Genomic DNA, 21,269 nt, shown 5'->3' with positions numbered 1-21,269 from the left:
CAAATGAGATACTATTAGCTTTGAAAGTCAAGTTTAACCGCGATATTGATGATTCTCTTTTTTCTGTGACAAAATTCACAAGGGAAATCCCTATGTCAAAGTACAAAAGCAGATTGCTAATACTAGGGGGAAAAAAACAATGTATAAGCAATGTAGGTATAATACATACACAGTACAGACAGTAGAAGTCCTTTTAACCCTATTAGTTTCAAACTCTCCATTTCGGTATTGGGGCCTGACATTCACTGAACAATAAAAAATAAAACCCATTTTTTAAAATGGCTGCATTTTGATAAACATATACCATTAATACCACTGTTTCAGAAAAGTACATATTAGCTTCTTAAAGATTATGATATTTGACAGGAAGATCACAACCAAAAAAAACCAAACACAACATTTTCTGTTTGTAAATACTTAGATTGTAAAGAGTAAATCTCATTATCAATATGCATACTGAGAAATACCAAATTAAGGCAGACTTTTCCTTTGAAAAATACTCACAAGGATTCAGGAAAAAGAACAAAACACTGGGTGTATACTGTACAAATATCATTACATTGTTTCACTAGAAATGAAAATAGTCTTCAAGTTGGTTACCTGTTAAAAGACTGGAAAACTACAATAGCCATGCCTACACAGAATCATGCTGCATAGACTATACTTGTACAAAATCTTAATTAAAAACTAATTTAATAACTTCTGTCAATTGGCTTTTTGAGATCCAGAAATATAATGACAAGAGTTGGGAAACTGAGTTTATATCCTCATTTTCTAATGGAGCAAGCACAGTACTCACAGACAGACTTACATTAGAGAACTGTGATGCAAAGGTCAAACTGGTAATTTTATTTTTTTAAAAAAGAGGGGGTTTTTTTTGGAAGCTTGACAGCCAGGAAAACCATCCTATGTAGTTTAGCTTTAAGATGCAACTTTCAGAGCTTTTTTTGTATTTAACGACTTTCTTTTTTATATATATATGAACTCTAAAGCAAGGCTATTTTGTCTGATGCGTCTCCTTAGGCTAGAGATATAATGTTAAAATCTAAAAAACCTAATCAGCTAATCAGGCTTACTGCAATGATTAAAAATGTCTAAAACCAGTTCCACTTCTCTATACTCTAAAATTAATATAGAGAAAAATTTTATAAATGTATATTTATCCAATGTTAGTGAAGATTCTGGTTATTTCTGATTTTGGTAAACATAATTTTAGCTGCAATGGTGAAAAGTTGCTAGAGTGATTTTATACTGAGCATAGTTAAGTGCTGTGACAGTGCGCAGCTGAGTATGATCCTTAGCTTTTTCAGTTTAGCCATACAGAAATACTATCCAAAACCAGGCAAAATCACAAATAGATCCACACAACTCTACTACAATACTCATAACATTTTAAAACAAAGGGGTATAGTGACTTATGATGGTGTTTAACTTTTTAATTAATTAAGAGAGCAACAAAGAAGACAAGACTATAGCCACTCAAATTAAAATCAATAAGTATTCATTAATTCAGATCAAAGCTGAAACTGAATAATAAACTGAAGTTATGTTATTGACTGAACCAAGGTGTAGAATTTGATGGGCTAATTCTGCACGTCCAAAAATTGACTTCAAAATTTTCTGCTGATTCAAGATAACAATAGCTTTGTCCACAGACCACTTCTGGGCTCACTGTGTTTTTCCTCTGCACAGTTCAAGCTGGTATGTTCAGTTATGCCAATAGAGATATGGTACTAAATGCTAGCAAGTTGCAAATGGTATTAGAATGTGCCTAGGCCTTCCTAATGTCTGTGCCCAGATACTGTCTGACTGGTACAACAAACCTGAGATTTTAGTTTCTATTTTGTGCCTAATTCAGTGGTTTTTTATTATGAAAATAAGATAATTTATGGATATAAATTTCACTATGTAATCTATATAGGAGAATATTTTATAAGTTCAAAGTTCATCAATTCTACTTTAAAAAAATACTACTAGAGAGTAAAAAACTTTGGGCTTATTATACTTTCATTTCCTGATACTTTTTTAATAGCATATCATCTGCAATTTAAGCAGCAGCAGAACTACAATAATGCAGTGATATGGTGATAAGTGAATGGCAAACCCTGATTTAATCTATTTGATTTGAGATAACCATATTACTGATATAACAGAAGCTACAAATACACAAATCATTCTAGAAGAGTAAAAACAAAATGGTTTCTACCATACTGCTATGTGTTCTGCATATGACATATAATGGGACAAAAATGGTTCTAGAACTTTTTAGAACAGAAGAAAGCAGTTTGAATGCAAACCACATCTTAGTCTTAACCACAGCCTTTGTAAGTATGTGACTGATTTAGCCACATGATGTCCATACCTCCAGCGCAGCACGTACAATGGAGGCCATATTACACAAGTTAAGGACACACACGTCTACTGAACATGGTCCTTTGCCTTCTTCAATGAGAAGTATTTTAACAGAAAAAATTATATAGTAACTAAATGGAATGGGTAAGTCTTTGTTATAGTGGTACATTGGTGGACAGAATTAAACCTTCATGAACACTTCTTATTTTTTTCATGTTTAGTTATGAATTATTGGTATTTTCTTACTCTATACTAGAAAATATAAGTGAATATACAGGAAGGAAGTTGCACAACAACAGTACTGAATAGTGCTGATAACAGTAGTTCTTCAACTAAATTGCCAATACAGGTTATTTTCTTAATGTTACATCCTGATACTATGGGCTCTCTGGAAAAAAAGTGATCACACTTGAAGTGTTAGCCCATTAAGGGAATACAGACCCCAAAAGATTTGATAAGGGATTTGGCACATGCAATATCCAAAGAAGTACAAACCACGGCACCTTGCTAGATCAAAGAGTCAACCCGTTATTATCAGTTGCTCATAGACACCAGTCTGAGTCTGCTCCAAAAACAAGGAAATCACTTCAGAAAGTGTATATGTATATTGCTGAATGAAGGCCTATATAATCCTGGACAACAAATTTTCCATCAGGATGTTTCAGCAATCAAGGATCACTCTAGAAGCAGAAAGACTGCCCGAGACAAGTTTGCACAGGTTAAACTGAAGGCATTTTAAATCAAACACTGGAAAACTATTGCCACAATTAGAGAGCAAATGAGGTGAACAACGATGTTGGGAACTAAACTAGTCAAATGAACTGAAAAAACACCCTCAAACTTCTTTTATTTTCCTCAAGAAGGATAAAAACCAAACTACACCAAATCACAACATATTTTGCTTAGACAAAATAGTTTCTAATAGGAGGGAAAGGGAAAAAGAGTTACATGGTACAGTTGAATGGACACTTGTTATATGGTCATCACAATTAGGTTTGAGTACTCATTAAAGGTCGGCAGATTATTGTACCGTCTTTCATCAAAAGAAGGAATATATCCTCAAGCCTAAGGGTCTGACTTCTGTTGATAGTGGAAGTTTTAAGTTTTTCAACATACTTTGCTGTAGGTAGCCATACAGTAATGTAATTAGGTATATCAAATATTTCACTAAATTGAAAAACTACTGAAAATTTCTGTATTAGCATACAGATTTAGAGACTATCCTTTTTTATTACTGTCATATAAATCTGCATTTAATTACAAAACAAGCCATTTCACAGGTGGTTTCTAAAAGAGCATTAATTCCTTCATAACACCATTTGCATAAGGAGACATATATCATATGAGATATCTCATATGAGATATGAGGTATCTCATATCTCATTATGATTATCTCGAACATCATAAAACTGATGTTTTGGGTGTGCTTGGCTTTTTTTTTTCTTTTTTCCCTCTTCCAGATTAGTCAAGATTATGGAAATTAATTTTCAAAGCAGAGTACCATCCCAGACTTACTCATAAGATAATTCAAGCTTTCTCACATTACTACACACATACACTACACACTTTGTTGAATAAAATGTTAATTTGACCCAGTGGTTTTTTTTTTGCAAATGATGACCACTGCACCTAGGCATCGCTGTGGTTGCCAAGATGTGCACTATAATACATTCCCTATGAACGGATTTCAGTGACCTTGGACTGAAAATGAAACTATGTCTGGAGAAAACAACATTTAATGTATTCAGTAGTTCCACAGTTCTCCAAACAAGGATTTTTCCTTACTGAAGGCAAACTACACCAAAGTATTCAGCCTTTAAAAAAAAACAAAGAAACAAAAAAAAAAAACAACAACAACAAAACAAAAAAAAAAAGCCCAACTCAACACAAATCAACCAACCAAAAACAAACAAACAAACAAAAAACCAAACCAAAAAACCAACAAAAGATAAAGAAGAAATATGCACCCGGAAATTAGTTATTTAGATATGTCTAAACTGAAAACAGTTAAGCACACGGATATGACATTCGGCAATGTCTTATCTTTACTTTGTCAAGGTTTCTAAATCCCTCTTGAGCTGGAGTACCATTTTTAGCTTGGCTAGGTCAGAATGACACTGAACAATATGAGTGATGACACACAAGACAGCTATATGGACAGAGTTGTCATCAGCAAGCCAGCTGTGCTAACACCTGTATGCCCTGCACAACTGATCTTTAGGAACACAGATCGAGAAAGTCAGATTACTAGGGGAGGAAAAAAAGTCATTCATCAAACCCTGAAATTAAGAGGCGCTAATTTGAGATGGAGGAGGAGAAAAAGTAATTTTTCTGCATTTTTTTCTTAGTGCAGAGAAATAATAGCTTGTTTCCTACTATAAACTTCTTACAGGAGAATTTAAACAGTCTAATCCAGTTTTCTTTGTGATTTTTTGCATCAATACACTTCTGATAGGGCCAGTTTAGAACAACCCAGGGCCACAGTGATGGATAGACCTTGAAAACACAAGCAGGCTTCACTCTTAATGTTAGTTTGTCTAAACACATAGAAAAATAGGCTCTGGGTGTTTGATTAGGTTAGGAAAAATTTTAAGTTGAGATCTCTAAAACAAGAGCTTTTAAATTACTGTTGAGATAACTAAATAATAACGATAAATAATAATAATAAATAAATAATATGATGGACTATAGATCCCAGTTAACTGAGAGAAATGTGGCTGATCACTATACCTACGTATATCAGGTCATGTCTACTGGAGTCCAACTGAGGTAGCTAACTTAAGACTTATAACTGTTCTGCTCTTCCAGGGCCTGGTCAACTTGTGACCTTCTTGCTGAAACCAACAACTATTAGCACTTATACTGTTTTTACTGATGTAGTCACCTGTATATGGACTTAAACCTTTTGTAAATTAATTCCTTGCAGGCTGTAAAACAGCCATTCTAAGGAAATGCACTTGATTGCTATGGACCCCATCAGTAACAACAATCTAATGTTACAACCTTACTAATTCTCAAGTATTCAATGGCCTCACCCTGTCTCCGCTGTCTCTTCATGCTATATTAAAAAAAATACATCATTAAATTAGATAAAGAAAGATGTCTTTGTATTTTTTACAAGTATGTAACAGGATAGATGATACAGTATTCCTATTTTTTTCAACTGATAGAACCGTGGGGCTCAGAAATCATATATAGACAGTTTAGGGACATTTCAGACAAGACAACAGGAGTGGCAGCGAGGCAGTGAAACACAACAGCGGAAGGATTTCAAGGCATGACTGCTGACAGGTCTGCATGGAAGCTGTTCTGCCAGCTGGCATAGGAACCTTTCAATCAGCAGAAATGAAGTGCACTACAGAAGTGAATGAAGAGTAATTTTTCTGACCAAGTGCCAAAAGGAAAGGAGCAAACTGGATAGATGCTTTGATCCCTGACCTGTTCTAAAATGTCAGAATGCATAGGTTGCTAACTGGTATTAGGAAAAATGGTGAGGATATGGTATTTTACCTGCTAAAATGGCCAAATCTTAAGCAGCCACGACAGGCTGAAAACTCTGACAGACTATAAAGCCTGTCAAGATTTTAATAGTTAAGAGCACAAGGAGAAACAGAAACAATTTTCTGCCTCTGTAAAGGCTGACTCGCTGGGATAACTTCCCATAATGGTGTGTAACAGAGGCTGAGTGGAGTACAGGGATACAGGCAGGCTGAAGAGGAGGCAGTTATAGCACTGTACCAGGTGCAGGGGCCCTGGTGCTGGCAACAGGGGCTGGAGGGTAGCCTCTGTAAGGTGGGACAAAGCCAGTTCCAGCCACCACCAAAAGACCACTGCAGGACATGGCTGAGCCCCACAGCCCTGCTGGTGGCCCCGCTGTGAAAATGAATTTCAGACTGGAAAAAGCACACCACACAGGGAGAGCAGGAGGGAAGAAAAAGATTGAACATCAAAGTCAGAGAAGAAGTGGGGAGGAAATGCTTGAGCCACTGGATCAGGTATTTCCCTGTAGCCCCTGGAGAGGTCCACACCATAGTCCATGAAGAATCCCACAACAGAGTAAGTGGATAGTTCCTGAAGGAACTGAAAGTCATGCAGAGCTCATGCTGGAGCAGGTATTCTTGGAGGTCTGCAGCCCACACTGGTTCAAGGAAACAGTATGAGGAGGAAGAAGTAACAGGAGAGTAGTTACTATGGACTGACTGCAAGGCCCTCTATCTCAGAGCACGAGCAAAGGAGTCATGAGCAAAGTTAAGCTTAAAAGGCAGGATAATGCTTATTTTTTAACTGTTGTTTCAAACTCTCCAAACCTATTTTAATAAATAAAATAATTTCCCTAAGTCGACTATTTTACCTGTGACAGTAACTAGTATGCAATCTAGATCTCAACATATGAGCTTTCTCATGCAATCTCTTCCCCCCGTCCTGTTGAGGGGGAGTGAGAGAGTATCTGAGTGGGCCTCTGGCTGGTGCCCAAGGCTAACCCACCACAGGCACTCAAATGAAGAAGCAATATAAAGGGAAAGCTGAAGATTTTAGTAGAGATAGTGTAAAATGATATCTTCTGCTGATGGTATTACCATAACTAGTACATCATTAACTATGCATGTTCAAGAATCTAGTTATAGAAAGTGAACAGATCTAATGTCTCTTAATCTGTTTATACAAACATGATAATAAGAAGTAAGAAGAAATTAATAAAGAGATAGTTTATCAGCAAGTATAAGAAGGGTGTATTTATAACAAAAATAATAACCTCAACTTTGTGAGAGGAAAGTGTTTCAAGAATTAATTTATTTTTCATACATTAAAAAAGGACTGCAGATGGATTCTAAAAAAAGACATTCACTTAAATGTTTTTTCTTTCTATTAGAAGACTTTTTAAGAAAACTCTTTATGTTTGAACTCTTTATGTTCCTCTCGGAACTCTTTCATTAAAAATTATTTTATGTCTATTATCATTTTTCTATTACCTTTTGGTCATCTTCAATATTTTGAAAATAAAACTGAGCCAAACCAATATCCTCTTGAGGTCTTTGTGTGCCCTTGGTGATATTCTGTTGAGGTTTTTTAATTTGTTAAAACATTCATTTTGCATTTAGATATTTATCCATACTATTTAGATGGTATAAGACAAAGAAAGATCTCTCATTTTAATGATATCAGGAGCTTTTGTGCAAATAATTCAGCTCCAGGAGTAGGATAAATATAGCTAATGTGATGAGATCCAGGATAGACAAAAAATAACCTTTCAAAGAATATCTTGTAATTTATGAAGAACATGGAACTAGATGCTAAAAATATTTTCTCTCTTAGTGTATGCAGTGCTCAAATTCTTCAACATTTATGCTCCATAAATATTCGTGATGGTTATAAAAGGTGGCTCTCAAATGGTCTTGAAAGAATCATTCTGTGCACAAGCATGGCCAAGCACTTTTTGACTCGGTCAAATGTATGATACTAGAATTTCCATCCAGGTACAGCAGGGGGCAGAAAGTGGTGTAAATGATCCCTTGTCTAGAGCTGCATTAGAAGCATGCACAGAGATTGTTTCCTTCTACTCTGATTCTTCTTGCTTTGTTTGTTGAATGCTACACCCAGGTATGCCCAAAGGCAGATTTATCTAGTACCTGTATTGCTGCCTTCTGGAATTCTTATAGGAATAGAGTTAGAAAAGAATGAGGCCAGTTTAATGGATCAGAGAATACTGTCTTATCCTCAGTCCAACTAAGATTACTAAGGATGTCTATAAAATCCCTTTGAGGTCTATAGGCAAAAATTTAGCATTATGCATTAATAATACAGATTCTGCAAGTGATGCAGTGGAATTTTCTGGATATTTGTTCATGAATATATCAATGTAGAAATACTACAATCTTCAATTTCAAACTCTCGTACATATAACTGCAGCTAATAGTAATACATATTCAACTCCAAATGATTCTGAACTTTACCCATTTTCTTTTCATTTCTTTTTTGAACATAAAAGCAGTTTCCAGAATTTCTAGTGGAGAAAAGAGAAGTTTGGGTTTCCTTTACTACTATTTCATCCACTTCATTATGCTCTTTCACTGTACGAGAAACCCTTTAAGAACAACAGTGTAAACTTGACAGTTTACACATAAGCCATGTTCATTAACGCTAGGTAATTAGCTACCATTATGATGTAGGATTTACATTTCAGATATTTCCCAAACAAAGATCAATATTTTTCCCTTTGTTCTTCTAGGAGAAATGGTATGTCAAATTATGAATTATTTACAATCAATTTTTTTAGCTCCTGCTGAAAGGAGCGTCCTGTCATATCTAATTCTTATGTTTTCCTCATTCTCTAGGTTGACAAACCAGAAAGGATAAATTATTCTGCTGCTCAATAATATGCTATTTGGGCTTAACAACTGTGTACATCAAAAACAAGAAGCAGATGTGGTAACTAAAATTTTCACAAAAAGATGGCTGTTTCTTGATCAATTTACTGCATCAGGATAATCACTACTAAGCATGTGACCTTATCTATAACCTTTCCCCAAAACACTTCAGTCCTTATGCATATAACAGCACAGCTTTCAAAATAAAAATGTAACTTTGCAATCCAGAACAATAAATTCTCAATGCCAAGAACTGCATCTGTTACTGCAAAAACACAGCACTTTTTGCGTGGCATACATTTTAGGCTTAAAAGAAGCCACTACAAAAAAGGAGGGGGCACAAAGCAAGACAGTCCCTACCAGCACAGTTTGCTGCAGCTAAAACACAGTTTTAGGCTCTGTCATTTTCCGTGAACATTAATGCAAAGAGAAACTCAAAAAAAGTATCTGAAAATTAAATTAGCAACACTTCTGGTGAACACAGAAACTAAAATAAGGAATAGATTGCCATATTGCTGAGAATTCAAGATGTTATAAGGGAAATTAACACTCCAAGGTAATAAAAACACTTATTCTGCTCTGTGTTGCTCTAGACTAAAAACAGTTATAAAAAACCTAACCTTTACAGCTACAGTTAAAAACAGTCATATCTCCCAAATAATTAATATAAACAGCTTTGTTGGACTTTCAAAAATACCGAACCAGGGCAAAATAGTGCAAGTCACTTAAGATTATTACTCAATTTAAAACTGTTTTGAAAAATTATCATTAAAGTTTTTGACTACAGGTTACCACTTATTGTATCTTCCTTACTTTTTAATCATATATCAAAGATTAAACCAGCAGGCACAAAGGCTTTGTAGCCACCATGTATGAGACTGCAGCAAATGACTGCTGCCTTACACAGCAGAGACTTAACTCCACAGCAATTGCCTTGGATATTCAATAGTCTTCACTTGGTAACCAGAAATTGTGCTCCCAGTGATTAAGGTTAGGATAGTGGATTTTGTAATAAGTTTTATATTAAAAACAATACGGTTTTGTAGTACAAAAATGCATTTTATTTCACTAAATCTGAATATTTTTTTAAGATAAAAGAAATTGAAGGTAGAAACAAACTCTAAGGAAAGGAAGTTGCTTTACAACAATTTCTACTCTCCTCCTTCCCTGAGAATAAGCCGTTGTAAAACTTTGATACGTTTGGAAACACAAACCAGATTCTTACCTTATGAAGAGCGGCTTCCACAGCTTTCATATGACTAATGATCAATTCTTTGTCTCTATTACAAGGAAAAAAAAAAAGAAGTAGCTTATAGAACTGAAGCTCTACTAACTTAGAAATTCATTTGCTGCTATTTTTTAACTATTACAGCTTTTCAAGTAATTGTTGATAACTCAAACTGTTTGTTTTTCTCTCTCCTTTTTACATCTCCAATGTAAATCCTAAAAAATAGTTAATCCGCCACTATTTGGCATGGTGAATGTTCTGGATTACCAATTAAACCAGCTGTAATTATAGGCATATTAACAAACAACTATCATGCTCGTGGAGAAGAAATATGCAGTTTTAGATATAAGGGGCACGTTGAAAGGAGGCCAGGCTTTAGCAGGAAGAGAATACATTCTCATATATATCTAAAAGAAGTTCAGTCAAGGATCCTATCCTTACAAAAGGGAAGTTTGGAGAATGAAACAATACTCTTACCCCTTTTTGTAGAATAGGCAAGAAAGACAGTTTTCATCGGTTATTTTGCCATAAAAAACCTTGGTCTCAAATGACAATTGACAGAAGTAGAATTGAAGTTGCATAATACCATATGACTACGGAGAAAGGACAGCATGACCACCAAACACCATAGGAATTCAAAAGGGATCCATGCCAGAAAAGCGGATATACCTTAACATTCCAGGACTGCCTTTTATTTTGCCAGCTATGTGAATATTTTGTTTGAGCTTTTAAAGCACCCAAACCAGAAGTCATAGAATCAGAATCATTTAGGTTGGAAAAAACTCTAAAGGTCATTGAGTCCAACCATTAACCCTGAACTGCCAAGTCCACCACTAAACCATGTCCCCTGGGGCCACATCTACATGTCTTTTAAACACCTCCAGGGATGGGGACTCCACCACTTCCCCTGGCAGCCTGTTCCAGTAGTTGAGAACCCTTTCAGGGAAGAAATTTTTCCTAATACCCAATCTAAACTTCTTGGCACAACCTGAGGTTGTTTCCTCTTGTCCTATCACTTGCTACTTGGGAGAAGAGACTGACTCCCACCTCACTCCAACCTCCGTTCAGGTAGCTGCAGAGAGGGATCAGGTCTTCCCCCAGACTCCTTTCTTCCACCCAAACCCATGGCATTTTTCTCCATGGAATGACTGCTGCTTTCTCATTTCTTGATTCATATCTTAACAGCAAATACAGAAAGGTGGCCAGAAAAGTAGGATTGGCTTTTACACTCCTAATAAAGCTTGTCATATAGACTTTTCTCTTCTTAGGATCCTGCTTTTCTTCGGACTAGATTGGCTGGGTACTTGGCTTCTGGCTGGGGTTAAACTACGACACAGACAAATTACCAAAAGGCTACTAAATTTCTGTCATGGTCACTGTTATCAGACACATTTATTAATATTGCTTCCTACTCTGGAAGAAAGTGGAAAGAACTGCTGGTCACCACTTCAAGAAAATCAAGATAGCCATTCTCAGAATGAGCTAGCCATCTTGCTGTCCTTAAAGCTCTGCAAAACTTTAGGAAAGAAGTTGAAAGACACCCATGCATTGCTCACAATCACTCAGGTTATGGAATAGGTATTAAAATAATATTTTCTGAATAAAAGCAAACTCTTTTTCAGCTACTTTGCTTATGTTCCAATGGGAAAAAAAAAATTGTTATTAAGAGTTGTAAAACAATAAATGGTATTGGAGCTTTCTTAATCAATCTTCAACCACTTTATACAGAAACAAAGTCAACTTTAAAACCACTTCACATTAAAATAACCCTTTCTGAACACACGAATGGCCACAGGGAATGATCCTTACTAGAGAGCATAAAATAGACTGGGGCAGGGTGAAAAGGGGTAAGCTTTTCAGAACAAATCCTTCTTCAGGTCACATCTGCTTTGATACATTCATATCAAATAATATTTGTCATTTTAATTAGGTTGCTAAACATTTCACTTATGACTAGATTAATTACATTATTTCACTGCTGCATAAAACCCTTAAAGCTTCTAAGCTATTATTCTTCAGAGGTCAAATGAACCTCAGGTATAATGAGAAATTTTAATTTTAAATTGGATTTTTTTTTAAATCTTAGCCATGGACCAACAATATTCAAAGTGCATACTACAATAAAAGTAATAGGCAACAAAGTCTGAAAGGATTTATAATTTTATCTGACTATATAACTGTAAGAGGTTAGTAACAATCTCATTCAAGTGAAAGAACACCTTTTGACTATCAATCTTTTCAAGATTGGTCCCTGAACATTTCCTTCCACTCTTCAAGTTATGGTATAAAAAAGTATGGGGTTTATGTCTAAATCCAAAACTCTCTGAATTCAGCACAAATATCCTGTTCTACAGATAAGACTAGGTCCAAAACAGGTTTCAGCCCCTTTGGTAGCTAAGACCTGTCATCTAGCTGATGTTTCTGTATTTATTATAAATAAATTGTATCTATTTAAAAAATGACATGAAAATAGAGAGAACAAACAATCGTTTCTTAAATAAACAGAATATTAAGGATCTGCCAAAGGCATGTTGTCAAGTCAGTAAGATAATCAGCAAACAAAATGCTTATGGTATTTCAGGACCAAGAATCTGGAGCACTATTATGGGATAACTACAGAAAACATAATATCTAGTACCTTGAACTAAATCTAGTACCTTGAACTAACAGTTTTCTTTTTCAAAGACTATCCCTGAATTTCAAAGACAGATAGATGTACTTTTGTTTTCTAGCAATACATTAGCCAAGGCTAAAACCCTGTGCATGAAAGTAAGAATTGATCATTTGTCTGTTTTAAGTGATCTCCCCAAGGTCCCAGTGCTCACTTCGCTGCCGTGCAGAGGGCACTCTCTGCATCACGGATGCTCTTGCTCAGCCAACGCTTGTCCTGCTCCAGCTGGGTAAGAAGTCTATTTTGCTGACGCAGAAATCGATCTCTTCTTCTCAGCTCCATTGTTGCCTCCGAGAGGCTCTGCAAGCAGACAGAAAACAGAGTTACTTGTCAGCCCAAATAATTAACTTCAGCTTATGCCATAGGCTATTAAACAAAGTGGAAAACAGACTGACTGTGAAGTAGATTTGGACCATTGCATACTAAAGTCTTCCGAATTCTCTAGGTAAAACATTACTGACCCAGCAACTCCCCAGTTTGTAGTACATGGCCTATGTACAAATACGTTCATAAAATAAAGTGATTTTTTGATCAAGCAGGGACATATACTGTGCTACAGGTACTATATTTACAAATATCAGATCTAAACACAATAGAAATAATCAAGAGTACACCATTAAAGAGCACAAAATATTCTCAATACTTAATTTAAAATAAACATTAAAGAATTCACAAAAAAAGGGAATAAACAAAGAAGCATTTTTTTAAATATTCTACACTATTCAGAAATTTCAGGATTAAAAAAAGTATCTAATATTCTCTGTTAGTGCATCAAGTAAAATTTGGCACAATTCCTGCTAAGAATTAATCCAATAAATGAAAAATAGCACACAGGACTAATTAATAAAGAACCTGTCTAGTTACTACTCCTTTCTGCTGGGATAAATCAATATATTTACAGACTGGAGTATTAATAATTTGATTTCATAATTTGCTAAATGTTACATTTTACTTAAAGCTGTTAATTGCCTTTTTAGAGAGAAATTATAATAGGTGGCTATAAACGTTCTTTTACAAAAGGTGTATTTCCTGACATATTCTAAACGGACGTAGAAGAATAGAGAAGGCTGCATAATTGCAAGATTGAGCTCTTGCACCTTGTTTTCAAAATTTATGGATATGTTTTCTGCTCAAGTTCTGAGAATGCTCTGCACAATTTGTACTCAGGAGTACTTGCCCTGGACTGTGGAACATGGAGATGATGTACTATGATGTGGATATGTATCAAGAACAGTATATACAAAAGGCCGGTAAAAATTTGGAGGACGCTGAGAACTCAACTAATCTGAAAAAATTAGAGACCTATCTAAGAGTCAAAGGTACTTCAAAAAACAACATGCTAGAGAAAATTTCTACACAGTAATGAAGTACAGTATGAGACTGCAAAATAAACTGAAATCTGCTGATTGGTGTAAGTTTTCTTCACACATTTCTAAAGTCAAAAAAGCATCCAGTTATTTCAACGTTGTATTTTGAAGGTACAGCACTGCTACCTAAACTGTCTGTTCAGCAATTTACAAAATCTAGGCTGAAATGAATCACAGCTGTAATGAAAAAAAAAAAAAAGGCAATCAGAAGTTTATCTAAGAAACTCTAACCCCAGAAATGCTAATATTTTTCTTGCTCTAATGACCCCAGGTTGAATTAATCTATTCAGACTCTTAGGTCATTATTTTCAATGAACACTTGATATTTTTCACCTAAAAAAAGATAAATACACAGATATCATTCATCCACTCCACAAAGATACCCAAAACTGGTAGTGTTGCTTTCAGAAATTCTACCCTAATGCCACTGGCAGCTACTAAAGCCCTGTCTGAACAGCTGAATTAGTGAATTCTCACATTTTCAGAAAAGTTTTTTCCGAGAAACAAGATGTTGATTAGCATGGATAATGGGAGCCATTTTTAATTTAAAAATAAAGAACATTATACTGTTCCATTTATTGTGTTTTGTGTTAACTGTTTGCTTGCTTAAGTTAGCATTGAGGATGAAGTTGTGAAAACCAAGACAAGTCTACCCTCTGCCCACATTCCGAGCTTTTGACAAACAGAAATTATTGAACAGTGAAGAAGGTCTCTGGTGCCAACACTTTGTTCAACCTACTTTCCCACCTGATTGAAAAACCTGTTTTTAAGATGACAAGCCTGAGCTTTGATGATTTAGAATAAATAATCCTGCTAATATTTTGATGCAAGAAATTTTTGATGTAGAGGCGGCTGGAACAGATTTTGGCTCCAAGATCCTAGTGGTCTAAGAGTGGAGAGAGACAGGATAATAGGAACATTATGCATATTTATTTCAAGCTAGTTATGCTTCTACAGGGGTTGAAGAGCTGTCTGCTCCCACGTAAAGCTTTCATCACTGACCACTAATGGTGAAGAGATCCACTAGGTGTCAAAATCTTCTGAGAGCTGCTAACTAATCTAGGTTACCCATTGCAAGCACGGGCCTATTAACGAGGCAATAGCAGGGATGAAAGCATGAAGCCTAACTCTGTTAAGGGGCATGACCAGCAATCCACACTAACTGGTGATGAAGCAATATAGAAATGGTTAAATTAAGTAGCTCACTGAACAGCAGCTTTATTATATTCAAAAAGAACACCATTATTTACAGAAATCTCCAAAGGATTAGGACTATCAGCAATACTTCAATATCTAAGCAAAATGGAAACTGATTTTAGCACTCCAAAAGCAGTTTCAGCAACTACTTGAAGCTTCTTGCTACTGTGTGTTAAAGTCAAGCCTTGGAAACGCTCAAATACAGTGCGGAGTATTATAAAATAATAGCTAGTAAGCCTCTTTTTTCCCCTTCTTCAGATTGATCTAATTAAAACCCTTGATAAACTTTATGGACTCTAATATTTCCAGCTGAGTGACTGAAACCAAGAGGGTGTGCCTCAAGGCAGCAAGGCAACAATGATAAGCAGCAGGTTAGCCACTAATTTCTCAGCCAGGGTAGATTGTGAAAGTGTGATGTTCTGATATCCAAGAAAGTGTTCAGGAGAGAATAGGATAAATCAAGTTTAATAACTCTGCTCCTAATTGTTCCCTCAATGCTCCACTCTAATTACTTGGAGAACTCTCCTGACTGTCACCTGATATTAAGTTGTTGGAGGCTGAGTGTGGAGCAGTGAGATAATCAATAAACATTTAGTGGGGAGAAGAATGAAGATCCCGTTAAGCAGTGGGAACCTGCAGCACCCAAAGCCCTTCTGCTCATGAGAAAACCTATGGGAGAGCCATAGTGATTGCAAAGCAATAATCCAAAGCACTGGTTTTAGGCCTTGAGGCCTTTAGGCAACAGTACATTTGAGGAAAAAAGGTTAACACGGTCACCCTAATTACAGCCCATTTTCACATTCTTCATATATAAGCAAAGACAAGCCAATTAGGTAGAAAGGAAGATAAGGGAAGTTTTATTTGTATACTAATTAAACCCCTGATGAAATTAAAGGAAAAACATACAGCTCTGTAATTGTGTCTGAGAAAGGTCACTTCAGGTTCAGTTATCAGAAAAGCACAGCCTTGAGATATTTCACTTAATCCACAATATAGCCCTTATTTTGCCCCCCAGGTCTTAGTATTTACAAAAATAAGAAAATTTCAAAACCCGATAATGCATTTATCTTGAAATGTTTTCTGTGGACAATTACAACTGTTAGAAAGTTGAGGCTAAATATGATAAGAAGAATGAAGGTTTTAAAAACCTACTATGTCTGCACATAGTTCTGTGAAGATGCTGAGCTTTCACTTTCAAGCATAAGTGATTCTGAATCAACTTAGAAGCCAAACTCCAATTTATTAGCATTCTATAAAATGCCAGTTATCTGCTTAATTCAGACGTTTATGCATTCAGGTGCTAATTCAGACATCACTGTACTCCTTCCTTTATCATCTACCAAAATCTCATAGATCAGTTCAGCTTTCATCAGAACCCTTAGAAGGAGTTTCCTTTAGAGACATGTTAGATTTAGGCTTTTTTCCCTCCAAAAATCAAGCATGAAAAAACAGTTGTTGGAAAGAACATTAAGCAACTGATAGCACTGAAGAAAAATCTCACTGGATGTCTGTTCGTTTGGTCCTTCCACAAGCTCCCTTTAACAAGTTTAGGTTTTCCAGCGAGGAATCTTTTTATTCAAAACCAGTTACAAAAATAAATCAAAGCTTAACACTGTTATTCTTTATACATAAAAAAGCACTCTGTTTGAAAGATAACAGATGGACAAGCACTCCATATGAATGATGACAGACATACAGTTTAAATTCATGCAAAGCATGTGTGACACATTTATACTGAGAGCGCATTTTCCAAGATCACCTAAAGCTAGACTAAACTTCTCAGTAAATTAGATTTAAATTACATAAACACAATACAGAAGTATAAGATACGTCAATACACTGTACTATGTGTATTATGAACTAATTTTGAAATTAAAGATTATCTCTTCCAGATGAAGTATGTATATTTTCTATTTAGAGGTAAAATATTACTTTTAAAAAAATACATTCTGAAAGCTGTCCTACATACACAGCTAATAAAATTTCACAATGAAAAAAAGGTATAGAAAGTTTAGTCTGCATCCAGTTTAAACAGACTTCCCATTATCCTTGTTGGCAAATATAATCTTCAGGATGGTCTCTGAGTGCCCCTCAAAAGACAGTCTACAAGTAACCTAGAGAAGTTTGCATCTTCAAATGGTTCAAATTCAAAAGGTACAACAAGCTACATTAATATTTAATGTTAACCATGACTGCAATGCAAACCAAGTACAATAGCTCAAATTATTCAGCTAAATTTCCACAGAATGTTTTCTGAAAAGAATTCTTACTTGACAAGAACAAAAAAATGAAGCTTCTTCTATTAGGAGGGAATTAAAAATTTCAGGGGAAAAGTTCCATTGTAAAAAAAAAAAATTCATAAGTGAGATTTCTCATCAATACTTTAAAAAAAACCCCATATCCAAGGCATACACTTAGCCCTGTGTCAGGATAAAGATGGATTTACACTTCTCAAATTGAAACTAAACTGCAATATCAACCAGACTCACTGTGTGTTTCACAGTGGCTGCAGTAGTGTCTTAAAACAGTTTGAAATGAACTCCATGTGGTCGATCTGCTCATGCAAGCACAGCTAACCTGAGGCTGACTGCCCATGATATTCCTTCAACAACAAATGCTTTCATATGCCCTTTAAACTTCTCAAGAAAAAGAAATATGAGTGCTCAAAAGGACACTTGAATGAGCTGTATCTGCTTTGCAGAAAGAAACAGTGATTTTTTTAACCTTTTTGCAACTGGACCCCTGTCCTGAAAAGCATATGAAAAGCAGCAATCTTTTCATATGCTGGCATTGAGAGAAAGTACATACTCGATGACTCTTCTGTGAAGTATGTGAAGCATGGAAGCAGTTAAAAATAGCTTACAGTTACAGTGTATCTAACAAGGTGCAAAACGGCTCTTCATGTCTTTGAAAGTGTCTTGTGTTAGGAGGTCACACAGCACTGAGGGGACTATTAAGCAAAACAAATACCAACCAGCACAATCATTTTAATAAATAACCACCAACAAAATACTGGTGAATGAAGGGATACTTGCAGACGTATTTTCACGTTTCTAATAAAATGTCAAATACAATCATTCGTGACTGTTTCATATAAGAAACCCTCATAATATGGGAGCACAAATTATGGTTTAGCCAAATCAGTATCAGAAAAATGTCAAGCAATCAACCAAGGACAATTATGACTTAAATGACAGTACAGGTAGCTTTAAAAGCAGTTGTGATATGCAGCTACTGTACAAGATCCAGAGTCCAAGTATTAAGAAACATTTCAATAAAAATTTATTTTGGAATGACTCAATGGATGGGATGGAGAAAATGCACACATTTTCATTTTGCAAGAGATTTTACTTACAAAAGGCACTTGAAATTTGAGGCACGCACATTGTGAAAGAAAATGGCATTACCTATGTATGTCTAGACAACAGTTCATTTATTGACTGAAACATTGCTCTCAGACATTCAAGTAAGTTTAGGTACCATGAGCATTTTACCTGCAGTGGTTGAGGATGGATTACAGTGCCTCCAAGACTTATAGATAGGTTTAATATCTCTTTGCTACCATCAAACACTTCTCAAGAGAAAATCTATTCTGATCAACAAGAAAGGAATATATTTTTCAGCTGTATTAGCTCAAGATGTTTAGCAAAGTATGACCAAAAGTGCTTTATGAAGTCATTGAGCTGTGTATGTTTTAAAGTTATTGTGAATTCAACCAGCTTACTAATTTAACCACAGTAGTTCTTCCTGAATAATTCCACATAATAACACCTCTTCTAGAAGAGACATCCTGTGTTCACTCAGCTTCAAAGTACAACTTAACAAAACTTAAAAAGTTTCTATGGGAAGTAATCACAAAATGTAAACCACCCACACATAGGTTAGACCCTCATGGACTGCTGAGACACACCCTTTTGAATACCAAGATGCACTGGGCCCTTCAGACATACAGTAATCTAAACAGAGATAATAAATAAGATCTACTTTTAAACTACATTTTGGAAAATGTTGAAGTACATGATAAAACTTATGCCCATGATAATTTAGAAATTTTTATCAGCTTCTAAGCTAAGCAAATTACATTAGAATGATGCCTTTGATCTTTTTAGATTTTTTGCTTTTTGTAGATTTTAGACGTAATTGTGTAGTAAATGTAAATTTTAATGTAGCTGTATAGTCTGTCATACTTTCGAACACTTCAGAACAGTAGGTTACATTCACTAAACCCTTTTTCCCCATTTCGTGTCAAATTCTCTAAATTCTTCAGGCACGCTTAGACTTCTTTTCAAGGTTGATCTGTAGAAAAAAATCTCTGTTTAAGATAGGCCTGAACAACAAGATACCATGGTAGTCAAAGTAACCTTCAAGAAAAAAGCAACCTCTCCAGAACCTTGGAGAGGCTCCAAAGGACAATACATGCTGTGAAGAAGAGGAAAATGATGCCGAAAGGGATCTTAGGACTCCCAACTCAAATTCCAAAGAGGCATGCCAGGGGAGGAACTAGGGGCGGATAGTTTTGGGATTGGATGGACAATACTATAAAATTGTAGAACCACTGCCTGGGGTGCGCATATCTTGTCTGTACTCTGTGGGCCAGGAGGCCGTCATTAAAGACCTGCTCTCTTTATCTTATCTCTATACTAAATTTGCTTGGAGTATTTTTTGGCTTCTGATCTTAAAGCAACGGCATCACTGGAAAGCTGCAGAAAGGGATTATACCACCTTAATAGAACAAAAACAATTCTAGAAAAACTCAGGCTTTATCACTGTGAGTTTTAAGAATAACCCTTGAAGTTAAATGGAATAAAATTTTGGAATCACATGCATGTTGGCATGAGTACATGATCATTCACTACTTGTTCAATTTCTGACACACTACCTCAGGACTGATGTTTCTTTTTTTCTCCCTAGAAATGTAAATTCCTCCCCCTTCGCACTACTTAACTCTCTACAACCACAGACTAGAAAAGACCCAGCCCTGCAGAAGCAGCAGATTTTCTGTGCTTTGGCAGTATCACGCCTTTAAATCAGATATTTAAGTGCCATGGAAAAGGATAATCTTACTTTTTTTTCATTGTTACACTTCTTTTTTTACACCCTGGTAGACAATCAGCCTTATAGTTGTTACAATTCCAAGATTTCAAAAAGATGGTTTACACCTGCTACTGCAAAAGATGACTTTTCATAACAGTCATGTACCTGTAAGCGAGGCACTAACTTTACAAGCAAACTCTGATGCTGCTTTGTAACACTGCTCTCTGCAATACTGTTGCTTAATTTTGCTATACATTATCGAATTGTGCACATTAGCACACAGTATACAAGACAAAAACACAAACAGCACTTAAGATTTTATCTTCACTTTACAATTGCTGCTATATCACATGTACATACACAAAAGTATTTAGCTGGATTTCTATGAGGATACCATATATTGCACCAATTTCTTGCATTTCATTATAGCGTCTGTCGTCTGTCATAGCCTCAAACCATCTGTCTCCCATCATGTCCTACTGGTCTTAATGATCTTGCATTACCAGGGACATTTCTAAGCCCTGGAAGAGACTTTTTAAGTTCTCCAGAAATACCCTTGCATTAGATCTGTATCGCTCAATTTCTTTGGAACATTTCTAAACATTAACAGTCAGTTAAAATAATTCAGGAAGAAGAAGAAACAACAGAAAAAGAATATTAACAATGACAACAAAATGGTACCTACAAACTAAATAATCACAATTTCATTCCCACTGTTTATTTTTAAAGGCATACAATCTGAAGTTAGGGAGCATCTGGACACAGAGAAAAAGTCATCAGGGTCAGGCTGACTGACACACAGCTTCAGAAGCATATTTAAGAAACAAATATTACAGTACCCTAGCTATATGTCTTCTCTTCAGAACAGTTTCAAGAAATTTTCTAAATAGAACTTAAGGTTCAGTTAGTTCTGAGCAAGAAAATATACTGCCTGTGACCTCAATACACTGGTGGTCCCAGTTAAGCTTTTTTTACTGTTGTAGGTTATTCTGCAGCCATTTCTTGGAAGAGGTTGCTGCACAATTCCACCAGACAATAGTGCCATAATGTGAGCC

The 21,269-nt window shown here is 35.6% G+C and overlaps 1 protein-coding gene across 1 annotated transcript in view; it reads right to left on the bottom strand.

Moving 5' to 3' along the window:
* Positions 1–21,269, bottom strand: part of LOC113991287 (coiled-coil domain-containing protein 171-like) — a gene marked incomplete at its 5' end in the record, with an annotated part of 120,384 nt that overhangs the window by 40,621 nt on the left and 58,494 nt on the right. Inside the window, 2 exons of the mRNA XM_039387246.1 lie at positions 9,943–9,997; positions 12,771–12,916. Coding sequence (XP_039243180.1) covers positions 9,943–9,997; positions 12,771–12,916 — 201 coding nt within the window. The remainder of the gene's footprint in view (positions 1–9,942; positions 9,998–12,770; positions 12,917–21,269) is intronic.

This window comes from Pipra filicauda, unplaced genomic scaffold (genome assembly GCF_003945595.2).
Source record: "Pipra filicauda isolate LSUMZ 115617 unplaced genomic scaffold, ASM394559v2 scaffold546_size326836_pilon, whole genome shotgun sequence".
In the NCBI taxonomy this organism is placed as follows: Eukaryota; Metazoa; Chordata; class Aves; order Passeriformes; family Pipridae; genus Pipra; species Pipra filicauda.
The sequence above is the reverse complement of the archived record's forward strand: the minus strand, read 5'-3'. Positions and strand labels throughout refer to the sequence as shown.